General features: G+C 63.3%; 1 protein-coding gene across 22 annotated transcripts in view; it reads left to right on the top strand.

Annotated features, from left to right (window-relative positions):
• Positions 1 to 16,489, top strand: part of CBFA2T3 (CBFA2/RUNX1 partner transcriptional co-repressor 3) — a 110,316-nt gene that overhangs the window by 84,967 nt on the left and 8,860 nt on the right. For 9 of the 22 annotated variants that reach the window (XR_013412045.1, XR_013412048.1, XM_001090215.5 and 6 more), the window contains exons 3-7: positions 1,930 to 2,004; positions 7,120 to 7,361; positions 7,633 to 7,722; positions 13,466 to 13,647; positions 14,523 to 14,743. Coding sequence is in view for 20 of the 22 variants with exons in the window: in XM_001090215.5 (XP_001090215.3) it covers positions 1,930 to 2,004; positions 7,120 to 7,361; positions 7,633 to 7,722; positions 13,466 to 13,647; positions 14,523 to 14,743 (810 nt within the window). In the remaining 2 variants the exon portion in view is untranslated. Of the gene's footprint in view, positions 1 to 1,929; positions 2,005 to 3,145; positions 3,255 to 6,488; positions 6,623 to 7,119; positions 7,362 to 7,632; positions 7,723 to 12,812; positions 13,648 to 14,522; positions 14,744 to 16,489 lie in introns of those variants that run through there. The other 13 variants (XM_002802592.4, XM_028841406.2, XM_077986713.1 and 10 more) reach the window with 7 other exon arrangements.

Raw genomic sequence — 16,489 nt, 5'->3', positions numbered from 1 at the left:
AGCATGCAGGTCTTGGCTCTGCGGAGCTGGCCACAGTTTCCAGTGAGAGGTTGGCTGGGCTTTTTCTCACATGTGCTTGTCACACGGCGATGTGGCTGGGCTGGGATCACCCTTCCCTCTCTTCCGGAAGAGCCCTCCCGTCTGGTACGAACCACAGGTCGTCTCTTTCCACCAGGCAGCTTGCGACCACACCGAGCCCGCGTAGGTAGAGAGGGGAGACCACTGGTGTGTTGAATTCGCAGCGCACCCCAGCCCGGGGGGAGGAAATGCTCAGGATGGACCACAGGAGACCCGGCCATGGGTGCAGTGCCTAAAACGCCCAGTCCACAACCCTCAGGCCCCAGTGTCAGGGACAAACGCTGTGGGCTGAGCCTGGTTCCCCAGACCCTCAAGGGTGCGTCTCCCTGACCTGCTCCTCCCCGGGCACCAGCAGCCTCTGCTTCGAAGGTGCTGGTCTGGGGACCCGATGCTCCCGGCTGGGGGTGGGGTGGGATCAGCGGAGCCTCAGGCTCTGCTTCCGGAGACCTGGGAACACTTGTGAGGGCAGCCGGCATGCCTGGGGCGGGGTCCTTCCCACCCCCTCCGCTCTCAGCACACCTTGGGGTCAGGTTTCTGGGGTGAGGTCCCAGCTGGTTTAAGGAGCGTGAAGGTTATGCAAGAGAGAAGCAGGTGCTTTTTCTTTTCTAAGCCGATGCTTCAGTCCCACCGGGCTGTCAGGAGCATCAGTCTGAGGCTCTGGCTGCCCCTGAGGTGGCCTCAGATTCATCCCCTAATCCACACAATTCCCTGAGAGCCAGGTGGTTGGCTGCACCCCTGCCCCTGGCTGGTGGGTGTCCTTGAGGGGCCACAGCTTGGCAGCAGAGCCCTGCCGGGAGGCTCCTCCCCGGGGACTGGCCTCTGAGCCAAGCTGATGGGAGACTGAGCTTGAACGGAGACTTGAGGGCTGAAGTTTTTCTTGCCCAGTGACTGCCCTGGGCACAAATTCATCTTGGAGTTGAAGCTGCAGTGCTGCTGCGGGGGTGGGGGTGGAGGGGAGAGGACTATAACGAGCAGGGACCCAGACCAAGCTCCTCTAAAGCTGGGAAGACCCTTAAAGGGCTAAGGCTTTACCCTGCCCTTGATTACCCCCATGACAGAGAACTCACTACCTGTTTACAGAGCTCCAGCCTGTCTTCCTGTGGGCTTCGCCGCTAACTTCAGCTCGGACAAATTCAATTTTTCTTCATTTATATAGCAGAGATGGGGACTCCCTACGTCACCCAGGCTGGTCTTGACCTCCTGGGCTCAAGCTCTCCTCCCACCCCAGCCTCCCGAAGTGCTGGGATTACAGGCGTTAGCCACCGCACCCGGCCAAATCTTTCTTCCTGTTTGGTGCTTCCTCCTCCAGCGCTGACCCAGGGCTTTGTTTGAGACTCCAAGTCTCAGATCACTTTTAGGACACGCAGCTTCGGCCCAGGCCCCTGAGGATGGTGCTGATGGGGTCACAGGTGCCTTCTGGGAAGAGGATGTTGAAAACGAGGGACCCTGCCCCTGCTCAAAGAGAAGCCTTGGTTCTTGTAGACTCTGGAACGGTCCTGTCAAAAATGGCCCTTAGGGATCGTCCACTCTCAGAGAAGGAAACTGAGGCCCAGAGAGCGGAGCGGCCTGGCCCCCGGTGGTGACGAGCCCCACTGAAAATCGCTCTGTGAAGCAGGAAAAGGCGGCCCCGGGCGCCCCTGAGGGCAGAGTCTCCTGCTCACGCCCTCACCGAAAATCGCTCTGAGAAGTAGGAAAAGGCGGCTGCGGGCGCCCCTGAGGGCAGAGTCTCCTGCTCACGCCCTCACAGAAAATCGCTCTGAGAAGTAGGAAAAGGCGGCCCCGGGCGCCCCTGAGGGCGGAGTCTCCTGCCACGCCCCTCCTGACAGCGTGTTCTTCTTATTTTGCTTACAGATCGAGAGGACGGGCCTGCGACGCTGCCCCACGGCCGTTTTCATGGCTGCTTAAAATGGTCTATGGTCTGTCTCTGTAAGTAAAATAACAAAAACCGCAGGCCTCCCGGGAGGTCTTCACCGCAGCACCCTCTGTGGGCCCAGCGCTGCTGCCCTGGGGGTGCTCGGCACTCCTCCGTGGCCTCCACACCCTCAGCATTGCCTCTGTCGTGTTGGTCCTGCCTCCTTCGGGAGAAGAGGGCGCAGGAGGGCAGAGCCGCAGGGTCCCTGCATCCCACAGACCCTCCGCTCCAAGCTGTGGGGCTTCAGGCAGGAGCAGGGCCTCTCTGAGCTTTCCTCCCCAGCAGCAAAACGTGGCCAGTGGGACTGACTGTGAGTGCCCAGGGAAGGGGCGTGGCACTGTCCCTGGCAGGCCTGGAGCTCAGCCAAGTCTGCTAGGGCAGACCCCACCTACCTGGAGTCCCAGCTGCACCTCTTCCTGCCAGGGTGACCTTGACCAGGTGCCACACCCCGTGCCTCAGTTTCTCCACCTGTAAAATGGAAGTCATCATGGGCCCTGGTGCCAGGGGTGGTCTCCAGGAGCCGTGAGATGGTGGGGCCGGGCACGCGCTGGGCGCTCAGCAGACTTGATTCTCCAGCAGACGTTTGCGTCGACGGGCGTAGCCCATGGCAGGCGTTCAGGGAGCACGGGCTCTTACCAGGCGGTGTTTAGAGTTTCTCTCAGCCGGTGAGCGCAGCCATGCTTGAGCCCATCAGACAGACTCCGGTCCCTCACTACCAGCCAGCCTGGCAGTACGGCCCAGGTGTGGCTGCCGCGTCACTCCCAGCTCTAAGAATGAGGGTGGCAGAACAACTGTGCGTTGTTTCTGTTGCACGGGGCTGTCCTTGTCACAGCCGTTATTCTGTGATGGGCCTGGCCATGCACCCGCGCCTGGCATGCAGCTCCGGGACAGTGGCTGTTGTCACCCACTGTGTGATCTTATGGATGGCAAAGATGGTGAATCCCAGCCCTGGAGCCCCCACAACAAGGAGCAGGGGTGGCAGGAGGGGCTGCCTTAGGGCGCCTCTGTCCCATCTGACCCCCCCACCAAGGCTCTGAGGCTGGGGGAGCCGCAGGGGTGCTCGTGTGTGCCCCCAAACCTCAGCTGGGGACACGTGTGCAGTCTAACTTAGTAACACACCTGTTGCGGGAATGAAAGCACTTGTGCCGGGGTTATTTTCGGCGTCTCTTTAGCTGCTGAGACTGCCCGGCAGCGCGGGAGGGAGTGCGCGGGCAGGCGAGGGCGAGCAGGCCACTGGAAGGACCGGGCACCCAGGGCAAGGCTGGTAAGCGCACCTAAGGGAGGGCCAGGCCCAAGCCGGCCGGGGCGGTGGGCAGGGGCCCTGGTGTGCACCGTGGCAGTCTGAGAAGCCACTGGAAGGTCCACAGTCCTGGTGACAGTCCTGTGTGTCCTGGAGAAACCAGCCTCCCACTGTGGTGAGGTCTCCCATGGTGACGGGCCATCTCCTGGCCTGGCTGGGTGACCGCAAGTGGCTGTCTTCAGTCTTGACGGGGTGTGTGTGTGTCAGAGTCCACCGTGTGGCCAGTTGGAGCTCACCAGTGAGAGGGAAACTCAGCAGCATGGTGGGGTCCTCCGGACAGAACCTCAGAGAGCGAGAGACCAGGGGCTCAGTGCATCCTGCCTCAGTGTCCACTGTCCCCCCGGAGGAGGGAAAGCCCCAGAACAGGGTGCCATTATCGGTGCCACGCACTCCGGAGGGCCAGTGCATCCATCCTGAGCCCAGGAAGGCACTGCTGAGATCATTCAAGCCATGGGCACAGACAGGCTACCCCCTACACAGGCCGCTGGTTGAGGGGAGCGCCGCTCAGAACGCCGTGTGGAGGTTCACGGCCCCAGCAGCAGAGGTGTCTCAGTTCTGCAGCCAGCCCATCGGAACGGCCGAGGCCACGTGTGCACTCCAGGTTTTGTGCCATGTCTGACCTTCAGTTAGCGGTTTCCAGTAGGTGTGGGGACCATTTACTGCCAACGGCCTCACACAACACCCAAACCATAAAGCCAGTCAGGATGGAGCCACCCCGGGGGGCTGACCTGGGCAGCGAAGGAGAGGCCAGGGAAGCCCGGGTCTGGCCTGAGTGACTCCAGCTGGGGACACATGGTACAAAGGAGGTCACTGCCACGCTGTCCCTTGGTCCCTGGAGCCCCACTTGGAACTCCAGGATGGTCTGGGAGCCATTTGCAAATGAAGAAACTGAGGCTAGGCACCGAGTCTGACTCACAGGGCACGTCTGGGCCTGGCGGCCGGGTCCTCGCTCCTAACCAGGGCAGCTTCCCCCAGCCCTTGAAGGCAGGGCTGTGTCTGTCTGGACGTCCTTACCACGCTGGTGTGTCTGAGGGCCTCTGTGGCGCCCCCCGCCCTTCTGGCCTCCTCCCGCAGACCCTGCAGTGGGTATCTGTGAGGCCCAGGCTGGAGCGAGAGCAGAGTGAGCACTGGGCCCCAGGGAAGGCCGTCATTGTGGGCACATCTGTTCCGCCTTCTCCACCAAGAACATCTTGAGAACAGGGCCAGCATCACCCCGTCCCGCTGTGCCCAGCGCTGGCTGCTCGGTGTGTGGGACCTGCTGGGGACGCGAGGCGGTCTCGGGGAGCCGCGCTGCCCCGCTGAGTGTCTTCGGTGCCTCGGCGCCCATCTGCCACGTGGAATGTGTGTGATGACCGTGCAGCCTGTGTGTGCGCAGATGCAGAGCCCAGCCCGGGCCGCAGCACAGCTCCCTGACCCGGGAGGCGCCTCGCAGGTGCCACTAGGCCGCGGTCGGGAAGGTGAGAGCCTCAGGCGGCTTCTGGGAAGGTGGAGTGGAGGAAGCTGATGGCGGCCACCTAAGGGTTACTGGAGGGACACTTAGAGAGGGTCTGACCCCTCAGAAGGGCCTCGGTGGAGGTACGGGCTGGTCAGTCAACCTCGGGAGGGTGTGGCCAGGCCCAGCCGGGGCCACAGCTGTGGGGACGCAGCCCAGGAAGGGGGGCCGGCATGTGGGCCCCCACGTCCCATGTTCCCTCCCGTCCAGGCAGAGTCCACAGCACTCAGCAGGGTCACCTCCCAGGGCCAGGTTAGGATGGGCAGGGCTGGCCTGATCTGAGGGGTACACCAAGACCCCCCACTATCCAGGGCACATGAAGTAAACAGCAGGTGCCTACCGGCTTCCCAGGAGGAGCCGCTGCACCAGCCCAGCCCAGGGGCGTCTCCATCCTGGAGAAGGTTTTCCTCCCCTCCTCGGCACACACAGGCCCGCCAGGCCTCAGCCACAGGCGTGAACACACGGCTGGAGCCTCGGAGGAATTCGGCCCTGAGGGAGCAGGTGGCTCTGAGCTGCCCCCACCCCCAGACCCACACTCTCAGCAAGGGTGAGGGGTGGGCTCCCTGGAGAGGGGCACTCGGGGCCACAGTGGAGCAAGAGAGACGTGCGTGAACGTCATAGCCGTGCGTGCGTGTGTGCATGTGTGTGTGTGCATGTGCATACATGTGTGCACATGTGTACGTGTGTGTGCATGCGTGTAAGGGCAGTGGGGGGTGAGTGGAGGCAGGGAAATGGAGGAGTTGGTACCCTGTGTAGGGAGCGTGTCCTTGTGCAGGAGGCGGGAGCCAGCCGTGAGTGTGTGCGGGGTTTCAGTCCTCCTGACAGCAGGAGCTGGCCAGGACTTCAGGCCTCCCAGAGGCATCCAGTCCCCCTCCCGTCAGCAAGGGACTCGGGAGCCCTGTGACTTCTGACCTGTCTGCAGAGCCTGGAGGTCGCCCCTCAGGCTCCTGAGGCCAAGGGCACAGGGTGCAGGTGTCCCGGGCACAGGAGGGCCACCCTGGCCTCCTTGCAAGAGGCTTGGCCTTAGCTCTGTCACCTGAGAAAAGGGGTGAGGCCCAGCCCTGGGACTTTCCATAGCAGCCCCATGTCTGCCAGGCCCCTGGAACGCTGACCCCAATAGGAGGGCCAGCCAGGCAGTCACGTCTCAGTGGCCAACAGGCAGCCCTGCAGCGCACTCATCAGCTGTTCCTTATGTCACCTGCTTGTCCTCAACATGCGCTGGTCTGTGTGCACATGCATCTGTGTGTCCAGCCACCAGAGGCAGGAACCCACCCAGTGTGTCCTTGGGTGTCCCAGCTCCTCTGCGCCCTGGAACCCCATTAGCCCAGGTGTTGGGGCAAATGAAGGTATCGCTCACAGCTGGGAGTCACCTGTCTGGAACATGGCTCGGGGCTGGGAGACACATGTAGGAGGGACATTGCTCAGGGCGGGAAAGCACCTGCAGAGCTGGGAGGCACCTGTGTGTGTGTGTGTGTGGGGGTGGGTGGGGCACATTGTTCGGGGCTGGGAGGCACCTGCAGGGCACATTGCTCGGGGCTGGGAGGCATCTGTGGGGGGCATTGCTCGGGGCTGGGAGGCACTTGTTTTGGGGACGTTGCTCAGGGCTGGGAGGCATCTGTGGGGGAAATTGCTTAGGGCTGGGAGGTGCCTGATTGGGTGTAGGGGTATTGCTTGGGAACGTCATGCCAGAGGTGATGGTAGCTGGTCTTTCAGGGGGATGAGCGACTTCTCATTTTCCAAGTCTCCTGTGCCTCCAGAAAGTGGGAACTGAGCCATCAAGCCCCCATTGTGTGGAGAAGCCCCTCGCTCCCTGTTCGCAGTGAAAACCTGAGCCAGCCTGGTGGGTCGGTGTCTTCCAGGCCAGGTGTAGGGGCCACACCCCTCCTGGGTGTGAAGGGCTTGACTTCAACCCCAGAGCAAGTCCCAAGGGTGGTGCCAGGCAGGGGAAGCCACACTCAGAACACAGTCACTCCACAGCCACCGCCATTGTGGGTGCCATCCCAGCCCTTACCCACTGGGGACCTGGGGCAAAGAGGCTTCACCTCCCTGGGTATCCATTTCCACGTCTGTAAGGGGTTGTGTGTGACTTCTCAGAGCAGGGCCGGAAGGACGGACGGTCAGCACGCAAAGGTCTGGCTCAGCTGCCCTGGGCGGGCCCAGGGCTCCTGCTGTCATCCTCAGCACTGCTGTCCTTGTGTCCCATTATTGTTGCCGTTGCCGTGGACATTGTCACCTTGGTTGCTGCTGCCCTCACTGTCGCCGCCGTCTGGGCTGTGTTGTCACCGTCACCTTTGTGTCCTCGTGTCCCTCACCCTCACACCCGCTTCCCTCCTGCAGTGATGAACGGCAGCAGCCACTCGCCGACAGCCATCAGCGGCGCACCGTCCACACCCAACGGCTTCAGCAATGGCCCGGCCACCTCGTCCACGGCCTCCCTGTCCACACAGCACCTGCCCCCGGCCTGCGGGGCCCGGCAGCTCAGCAAACTCAAGCGCTTCCTCACCGCCCTGCAGCAGTTTGGCAGCGACATCTCCCCAGAGATCGGGGAGCGCGTGCGCACGCTGGTGCTGGGCCTGGTGGTGAGTCGGGCAGGGGCAGCCAGGGCCTTGGGACGTGCGTATTCCCTCTGTTGAATGAGGATGCAGCCACGGCCACCCCGCACGTGGGCTCCATGCTGACGACTAGGCGTGGACCCGCTCCCACGATGCCGCCTGCACCCTCCCAGGCCGTGCCCAGCTCCTGGGCTGCCTGCCCGCTTCCAACATGGAGCCGCCTCCTCAGGCATGGGCGGGCCGGCGCTGGCTCATGTGCCGAGCAGTGCCGGTGTGAGGTGGGTTTTCTCCCCTGCAGAACTCGACGCTGACGATCGAGGAGTTTCATTCCAAGCTTCAGGAGGCCACCAACTTCCCTCTGCGGCCGTTTGTCATTCCCTTCCTGAAGGTAATGGCAAACCCATCCCCTTTCCTGCGGGGGCCTCCTTAGAAGGCCCCAATCCCATTCCTTGCCAGTGTGGACAGCGGTGTACAGGCGGGAAGGGGCTGATGTGGCCGGATAGACTGGTGGGTGAAGAACTGTCGGGCATCGATCTTGGCCAGCCTAGGACCTGTGGTGCCCTAGGGGAGCACTGCTGACTAGTTGACTAGTCAGGGTTGATTCCTACGAGTTAAGGCCTGAAAACTGGTTCCCAGACCGGAGGATTAGTCAGCCACTGAATCCAGTGCAGGACAGAGCTGTGTCCGCTTTGGCTCTGGTTGCCACTCGCCGAACGTGCTCGCTCACTCCACAGGTGATTTTTAGGCACTGATGATGTGCCAGCGTGGGGCGAGGCTCAGGGACAGGGCCCAGGACATGCAGCAGGTCCCTTCTGGAGCCAGCACCCTGGGGTGGGAAGGCGTTCGGTCCACAGCCACTGTCAAATCTGCAGCTGTATGTGGTGGAGAAATATTCCGAAAGTCTCTTGCCTGGAGGCGTGTTGGTGAGGACTAAGGATGAGGGCGGAGCTGGGTGCGGAGCCAGCCCAGGGCTTTCCAGACAGCAGGAGCTGCACGTGCAGAGGCCCCGAGGCGCGCAGGGCATTGGGTGCGGAGAGACGCCCGAGGCGCAGGGCGTTGGGTGCGGAGAGACCCCCGAGGCGCAGGGCACCGGATGCGGAGAGGTCCCTGAGGCGCAGGGCACCGGATGCGGAGAGGCCCCTGAGGCGTGGGGCGCCGGGTGCGGAGGCCCCCAAGGCGTGGGGCGCCCACTGTGCTTGAGGAGCAGCAGAGGGGTCAGTGCGACTGGAACGGAATACGTGGGTTGGAGAGAGCAGAGGTGAGGGCAGGAGGCGTGGACAGGCAGGAAGGGTTTTATGTGGCCACGTAGGCAGGTGGATGAAGACGTGTCAGGTGAAAGCAGGTCAGATGGTCACACCCAGATCAACCGTGGACCAGGGTGGCAGCACACGGGGCTTGTCAGCTATGCAGGCTCTCGGCCCGGCCGAAACCTCCTGAATCAGAGCCTGCATTTTTACAGATGCCAGTCTGAGGAGCGGGGATTGCTTGAGGCCAGGAGTTCCAAAACAGCCTGGGCAACACAGCTAGACCCCGTCTCTACAAAAAATTTAAAAATTAGCTGGGCACTGTATGCACCCATGGTCCCAGCTACCGGGGAGGCTGAGGTGGGAAGATCGCTTGAACCCAGGAGGTCGAGACTGCAGTGAGCGGCGATCATGCCACTGCACTCCAGGCTGGGTGACAGAGCAAGACCCTGTCTCTGAACTAATGAATGAATGAATGAATGAAGCCAGTGATTCCCATGGGAGAGTGATTCCCACACACAGGCAAATGGGACGGGCGCGGAAGTGCCGTGGAGTCAGACTGCCATCTCTGCGGGTCTCCGCTTCCCCAAGACAGCCGCACATCTCTCGCAGGAGCTGAGGAAAGGTTCCCCAAATGGATCTGACCCTGTGACCCTCTCTTCTGAGCACGTGTTGGGGTCAGGGTTCCACGGAGCTTAATTGGGAGCTGCCAGTCTGGCCGCACCTTCGGGCCCACCTGAGCGCTGCCTGCCCTGCTGTGGGCTCCGTCTCTGCTGGGCCAGGCCTCCCCTCGGGGGTCCGGAGGACAGACCAGATCAGACCCTCCCTGGCTTGAGCCCGACCCTGCCAAGTGGCAGCTGTTGGCCCCTGGGCTAGGCCAGTTCCTCTGTGCCCCGGTTTCTGCGTCTGCAAAATGGAATCATCCTCAGGCTGTTGGGGAGACAGCATGGAGGGACACATGGAAGGAACGGGGCCTCACTGTCGGGCTCGGGGGAATCTTCCACCTCAGCCTCCCAGGTCTCAGGGACTGCAGGGAGGTGAGGCACGTTCTAGATTCACGCGGGGCATCGTGCAGGGATTTGAAATGTCCCTCAGTGGAGGAGGAATTGCTTCATGCTGATCTCTCACAGCCCTGTTGACTCCTGTCAAGGTGTAGCATAGGCACTGCCATGTTCCTGATTAACAGGTGGGGAAACTGAGGCTCTGGGATCCCCCCAGGTGGTGGAGAGTTGGAGCCAGGGCTCAAACTGAGATCTGTCAAACTCCAAATGCCATGGTCGTTACAGGGCACACCCAGGGCCAGACCCTGATCCCCCTCAGTGCCTCGCCAAGGGGACCCCACATCACACTCACCTCTGCGGCCACCCTTCCTCGCTGCCTCCCTCCCTCCTGCCCCCCTCCCTCCTGCCCTGGCTCCTCCATTCCTTCCTGCCCTCCTTCCCTCCTGCCCTCCCTCTTCTACTCCCTCCCTCCCTCCCTCCCACCCTGTCTCCTCTGCTTCTTCTTGCCCTGCCTCCCTCCGCCGCCCCCTTCCTCCCTGCACCCCCTCCCTTCCTCCTGCCCTCCCTCCACCACTCCCTCCCTCCTGCCCTGGCTCCTCCGCTCCTTCCCGCCCTCCTTCCCTCCTGCCCTCCTTCCTCTACTCCCTCTCTCCCTCCTGCCCTCCCTCCCTCTACTCCCTCCCTCCCTCCTGCCCTCCCTCTCTCCCTCCCACCCTGCCTCCTCTGCTTCTTCCTGCCCTCCCTCCCTCCACCGCCCCCTCCCTCCCTCCACCCCCTCCTTCCCTCCCTCCACCCTCTCCCTTTCTCCTGCCCTCCCTCCCTCCTTCTGCCCTCCTCCGCCCCCTCCCAGCTGTGCTTATGCTCCCAGCTGGTGACAAAAGAGAAGCTTCTGGAGTGTCAGGAGCCTGGGCCCATCTGGCGTCGTTTGCAGTTCGTTAGCGGTCCTTCCCTTCCCTTCCCTTCTTTTAACTTGCTACAGCCCCCACCCCTCCCAGTCTTTGGGGACACAGTGCATGCACCGGCTTATTAGCAGCAGATGCCCCCAGCCTCAGCCACCCTTGTTTACCAGAGAGATGCCACAGCATCCCCACCCCTGCTCCCCAGGCCTATGACCCCTGTCCATGATGCCTAGTCAGGCCCTGGTGTCCCCCGGCCACACCCCAGCACAGCGCTGCCCACAGCACTGCTCTCGTGAGGGCCCCGTCCGCCTCAGTCTCCCCTCGGTACACAGGGGCTCCCACAGCCTGTGCAGCTGGAGCTCAGGGCCAGCCCACCTCATGCCCCCACCCGGGGCCCAGGGCCAGCGGGACATGAAGTCCAGTCACTTCTCTGACATGGAGCTTCTGGGGGGAGGCCAGTAGGCTTCAAAAATAAAAGCTAAAGATCCTGCGGCCAGTCCTGCTTCCAGGGCTTGTTGCTCAGATACCGGCCAGAACCCTGGCCCGGCTGTCCCACCCAGGGAGTAGCCCTCACCCCAGCCACACCCCTCCCGCACCCCGCCTACACCCCACCCACACCCCTCACACACCCCTCCCATACCCACCCACACCCCACCCACCCATCCCCCACCCCGCCGACACCCCTACAGGGCAGCAGCCCCTTCAGACACAGAGTGTAGAGGGGGAACCCGACCTTCCCAGGCCAGATAGGAGGTGCCTAGTGGGAGTGACCCCCAGCCAGCCCCCTTGGACCTCGGTGTTCCCAACTGTAGCCTGGGCTAGGGGAAGGGTAGCACCTTCCCGAGACATCCACAGCCCCCAGGCCCAGTGTGGGGCACCCTCACACAGCCCTTGGAGACATCATCCTCGAAACGGCAGGACTGGTGGCTAAGGGGCCGGAGAGGGTGGGGGCCTGCCTGGCTGGAACCCCAGCCCTGGCTTGCGTCGTCTCTCTCGTGGCTGGGGTGGTGAACCCCCCGCACAGGGCAGTGGGAAAGGACGGAGCTAATTTACCCGGAGCTCGCCGGAGCCCGTCTCGGCCGGAGTCTCCACGGTGCCAGTTTGAGGATACCGCAAGGGTCAGAGAGGTTAAGCGACCAGCCCAAGGCCACAGCCTCTCTGTGGCAGAGCCCACGGTCAGGGAGGCTTTAGCTGGGCGCTTGGCAGAGCAGCGGAGTCTGCGAAAGCCCTTGTAGCTCAGCTAGTGCCTCAACCACCGCTGCCATCGCTGCGAACATCAGTTCCCCAGCCTGAGTTCGCATCTGTGCAGAGGGCAGCTTTGGGCATTCTGCAGTCAGAGCCTCCACTGGGCGGTGGGGTTGGGGCATTTTTGACCAGCTCAGTTTGTGTAGCATTTTAGTGGTGACACCTCCCCGGGTGCCCTGGACTCCTGGGGACGGAATGGGCACACTGCCTCGAAGGAGGCTTTGCAGGAGGCTCCCACAGGCCCCACCCCATTCTGCAGGCCCGGGGGAGCCATTCCCTGCTGGCCGGGGGCTGCGATGCATCCGGCGCACACGCTGGTGTTGCCCAGTCCTGGGTCCCCTGCACTCTTCTGAGCCTGCCCCACACGCGGCCCAACGGTCAGGCTTTCCAGAAGCCGGGGGATGCAACCCCACCCACCGCCCCGGCTCCCAGCTGGCCCCAGGTGGCCCCAGCCAGCCAGCGATCCAGATGTTCCCCCTGCCCTAACCGCGACCAGCCGGTTCCCGAACGGGCCAAGGGGAGGCCCCTGGGGAGGGGCTGACGAGGGAGGGAGGATGTTTGGCTTCTCAGACCTCCCGGGACCTCGTTTCCCAGCTCATGCTCCTAATGTGCTCGACAGATGGCTGGTTGGCCCCTGTTCAGCTATCCAAAGAGAAAAACAGGCCCGCAGCCGGCGCTGCTCGAGGGCCTGGTGGAAGCACTCGTGGGGAAGGGGGAGGCGCTGGCGGGAGAAGGCAGCGTGGCAGCTTTGAAACGCATGAGAAAGTTGGAGAATTGTATTTATTTACAAATGCTTAGAACCGCTGGCCCTCCCAAGTGGCCTGCTGCTGGGCCCTGGTCCAGCACGCTCAGGGTCCAGCCTGTCCGCCCTCCCGTGGCAGCTCTGGGAAGACTTTGGGGAAGGCACCGGAGAGCACAGCTTGCGGCCCAGCGGTGCCAGCCTGGAGCCAGGGAGGAGGCGGTGGGCACCGCGAGTCCTCACAGGCGCCAAAGGCAGGGTCTGCGCACGAATCCTGTACACTGGGCCGTCCTTCGGCCGCACGCTGCGGAGTCCTTACCCGCAAACATGGAGCCCGGTCTTGAGGCTGTCCTCACCGGGGCTGGAGGATCACTGAGCACCACGTGCTCAGAGCAGCACAGCCACAGAACACGGGTGTTCACCTCCCAAGTCCACACTCCGTTGAGGCCAAGGCTGGAAACCAGCGGGAAGGGAAGGGGAAGCTGCCTCTGAGGGGTTTCCCACAGGGCTGGAGCAGACATACTGCCCATAATCTCGGCCGGGTTTCACTCCCAGCTCCCTGGTGTGAGGGCCTGCAGACCCAGGGCCGCCTCCCCTCTCTGAGCCTGCATTTCCCCAGCTGTGCCTGGTCATGTGGTGCCTGCTCGGCGGGGCGGGTGCAGGCGGGAAGACCAGCCATGATCTGCTGCACCGTCTTCTCCAGATTGCGCCATGGAGGGAGCTGGGTGCAGTGGAAAAGCCCCAGCCTGGGAGTCCAGGATCTGGGCTCAAGCCCCACACGCCCCACATCGCTGTGTGGCCCTGGTGAGGCACTCCTGCGAGCCTCTGTGCCCAGTCTCCCACGGCACCCTCCCATGGCACTGCTAGGAAGGAACTTGAGGCCCACAGAGGTCAAGCACCTAATCTTTGAGGCCCGAGGTCAAGTTGAGCTTTTGGCCACCCAACCCAGGCCCCCTCTGCTCGGCCCTGCACGCCCCCCAGGCCCTCCTTCCCCACACCACAGGCAAACCTGCCCTTGCTGCAGCGGGAGCTCCTGCACTGTGCACGCCTGGCCAAGCAGACGCCCGCCCAGTACCTGGCCCAGCATGAGCAGCTCCTGCTGGACGCCAGCGCCTCCTCCCCCATCGACTCCTCAGAGCTGCTGCTGGAAGTCAATGAGAACGGCAAGAGGAGGACGCCTGACAGGTACCTGTGGGCTCCGGGCATCTGGGCTGGGGGCACCGTGGACACGCGGCTCATGCTGCTCCCCTCTCGGTAAGAGAGGGAACCTCCTCTGGGGCTGCAAGCCCGGCCAGCCCACTCGGGCTAAGGGAGCGTGGTGAAGCATCCTAGGGCCAGCAGGCTTGGCGGCTGCACGAGCAGACACCCCAGTGGGCTGCAGACTCAGATGCTCCGGGGAGCCTAAGAGGACAGGGAGGAGGCTGGTGGGAGGATGGCTCTCCCCTGTGTGCTGGGTGTGGACTCCGAGCGTCCGGGGTCCAGGGTCCCCAGGTGCCTGGGCTGGGCCCACTCTGCTGCCCCAGATGCTCTTGTGCTGCTGCTGCCCAAGGGGCAGGTGGTCTCCAGTTACGGGAGGCTGGTGTATCCCTCGCCTCATTCCCAGAGCAACGAGTCCGGCTCTTTGACCACCAGGCCTCAGGATCTCATGCAGCTCGAGCAGGGGTTGAGGCTGGCATAGTCCCCGGCAGAGGGGTGGCGAGTGGGGGTGCTGGGCTGGGCTCCCCAGGGCTGGTGTTTTGCTCCGTGTCTCTGTCTCGCCCTTACGTGTCCTCTTTCTCTCTGCCCACACCTGTCTGCCTCTCACCCCACCTGCACCTCTGTCCCTGGCTCATGCTCTATCCACTGCCCCCACCCTGCCTGCACCTCTGTCCCTGGCTCTGTTCTATCCACTGCCCCCACCCCGCCTGCACCTCTGTCCCTGGCTCTGTTCTATCCACTGCCCCCACCCCGCCTGCACCTCTGTCCCTGGCTCTGTTCTATCCACTGCCCCCACCCCGCCTGCACCTCTGTCCCTGGCTCTGCTCTATCCACTGCCCCCACCCCGCCTGCTCTTGGGCTAGGACCAAAGAGAACGGGTTGGACCGTGACCCGCTGCACCCCGAGCACCTCAGCAAACGGCCATGCACCCTGAACCCTGCCCAGCGCTATAGCCCCAGCAACGGGCCCCCACAGCCCACACCACCACACTACCGCCTGGAGGACATCGCCATGGCCCACCACTTCCGAGACGCCTACCGCCATGCGGACCCCCGGGAGCTGCGAGAGCGCCATCGGCTGCTTGGTGAGCAGCGTGGTGGGGCGGAAGCGTGGATGCGTGTTACAGGAGCACACGTGTGCCCACGTGTGTGCACCTGAGCATGTGGGCGCAAGGCACCATGGGCAGCTGTGTGCACCTGAGCTCAGGAGACCCCGTCCCCCCTGCCTGGCACCATTCGGGGCCAGGAGGGTCCTGTCCCTCCCGGGGCAGGGTGGTGGCTGCAGAGGGGCCTGTCCTGGGCCCTAAGCCCACCTCTCCCCCTGGGGTGTGCAGCCTCGGGCCTGGAGCTGCCCACGTGGTGCTCATCTGAGTTTGGCGATTCCCACAGTGCACCTGCAGGCGGGTCACATGGCTCTGCATCTCAGTTTCCTCCTCTGTCAGCTGGGTCAGACGAGAGTCCCACCTCTCAGAGTCCAAGGCCCAGGGGAGTTAATGCAGGGTCTAGCAAGGGCTGCCGTGAGGCCTGGCTGGTATCTAGAGCAGGAGGAGGGCATGGAGACTCAGAGTGAGGCCTGGCTGGTGTAGGTAACAGAGAGGTGGGCACGGAGTCTTGGCGTGAGGCCTGACGGGCATGGATACCAGAGAAGTGGGCACGGAGTCTCGGTGCATTTTACCCTTCACTCGTTCCTCAGCCTGTCAGCAGGGTAGCGTCAGCACCCCCATACCACAGATGAGGAGACTGGAGCCCGAGAGCACACGTAATGCACCCACAGTCTCATAGCCCAGCCTGCCTGACTTTTGGACGGCCTCTGTGCTGAGGACCCAGAGATGGTTAGGCCCAGCCCCACCCCAGGAGCCCCCCAGGACAGGCTGCAGGGAGGCCTCCAGTCTGCCATGCTGAGACAGAGGCCCAGGGCACGGTGGGGGCCCAGCAGCCGGGTCAGCAGAGGCCTTGCCCTGCACAAGGCCATCTCCCAGCCCCCACCTTGCGGAAGGTTCCAGGGCCTGGGCCCAGGCAGCAGGTGACGGTGTCTGGCATGCTGCAGCCGGGCCGGGCAGGTGCTGACTCCCACCCGCTTCTGCTAATACAAAAATAAACGCCAGCTGTCGGGCACGTCTCAGCCACTATTTTGGTTGGGGTGTTGGTGCCGGCTGCAGCTTCACAGGCGGCAGAGCAGGGTGGTGACTTTGAGCTGTGGCTGCCGCCTCCTCACCTCCTCTGCAATTTGGGGGAGCCATTTCAGGTTCAGGGGCTGGGATATCTTTAGGGGCTGAAAAGGGTGCAAAGAGGGAGACCTCAGCCCCAGGAAGCATGGGCCATGGCTGAATGCAGGAAACAGTGGGGTCTGGAAGCGTCTGATGTCTCCAGAAGCCGTGGGCGCAGCCACCACGAAAGAGTTGGCCACTGCCAGCATCACTCACGTCTCCCGTGGGCCCAGCCACCACGAGTCATCCACTGCCAGGGGTCACTCACGTCTCCCGTGGGCACAGCCACCACGAGTCATCCACTGCCAGGCGTCACTCACGTCTCCCGTGGGCACAGCCACCACGAGTCATCCACTGCCAGGGGTCACTCACGTCTCCCGTGGGCACAGCCACCATGAGTCATCCACTGCCAGGGGTCACTCACGTCTCCCGTGGGCCCGGCCACCACGAAAGAGCCATCCACTGCCAGGGGTCACTCACGTCTCCCGTGGGCCCAGCCACCATGAAAGGGCCATCCACTGCCAGGCGTCACTCACGTCTCCCGTGGGCGCAGCCACCACGAGTCATCCACTGCCAGGGGTCACTCACGTCTCCCGTGGGCCCAGCCACCATGAAAGGGTCAGC

The sequence above is a fragment of the Macaca mulatta genome, chromosome 20 (assembly GCF_049350105.2).
Source record: "Macaca mulatta isolate MMU2019108-1 chromosome 20, T2T-MMU8v2.0, whole genome shotgun sequence".
NCBI classification, from domain to species: Eukaryota; Metazoa; Chordata; class Mammalia; order Primates; family Cercopithecidae; genus Macaca; species Macaca mulatta.
This window is presented reverse-complemented; position numbering and strand designations above follow the sequence as displayed.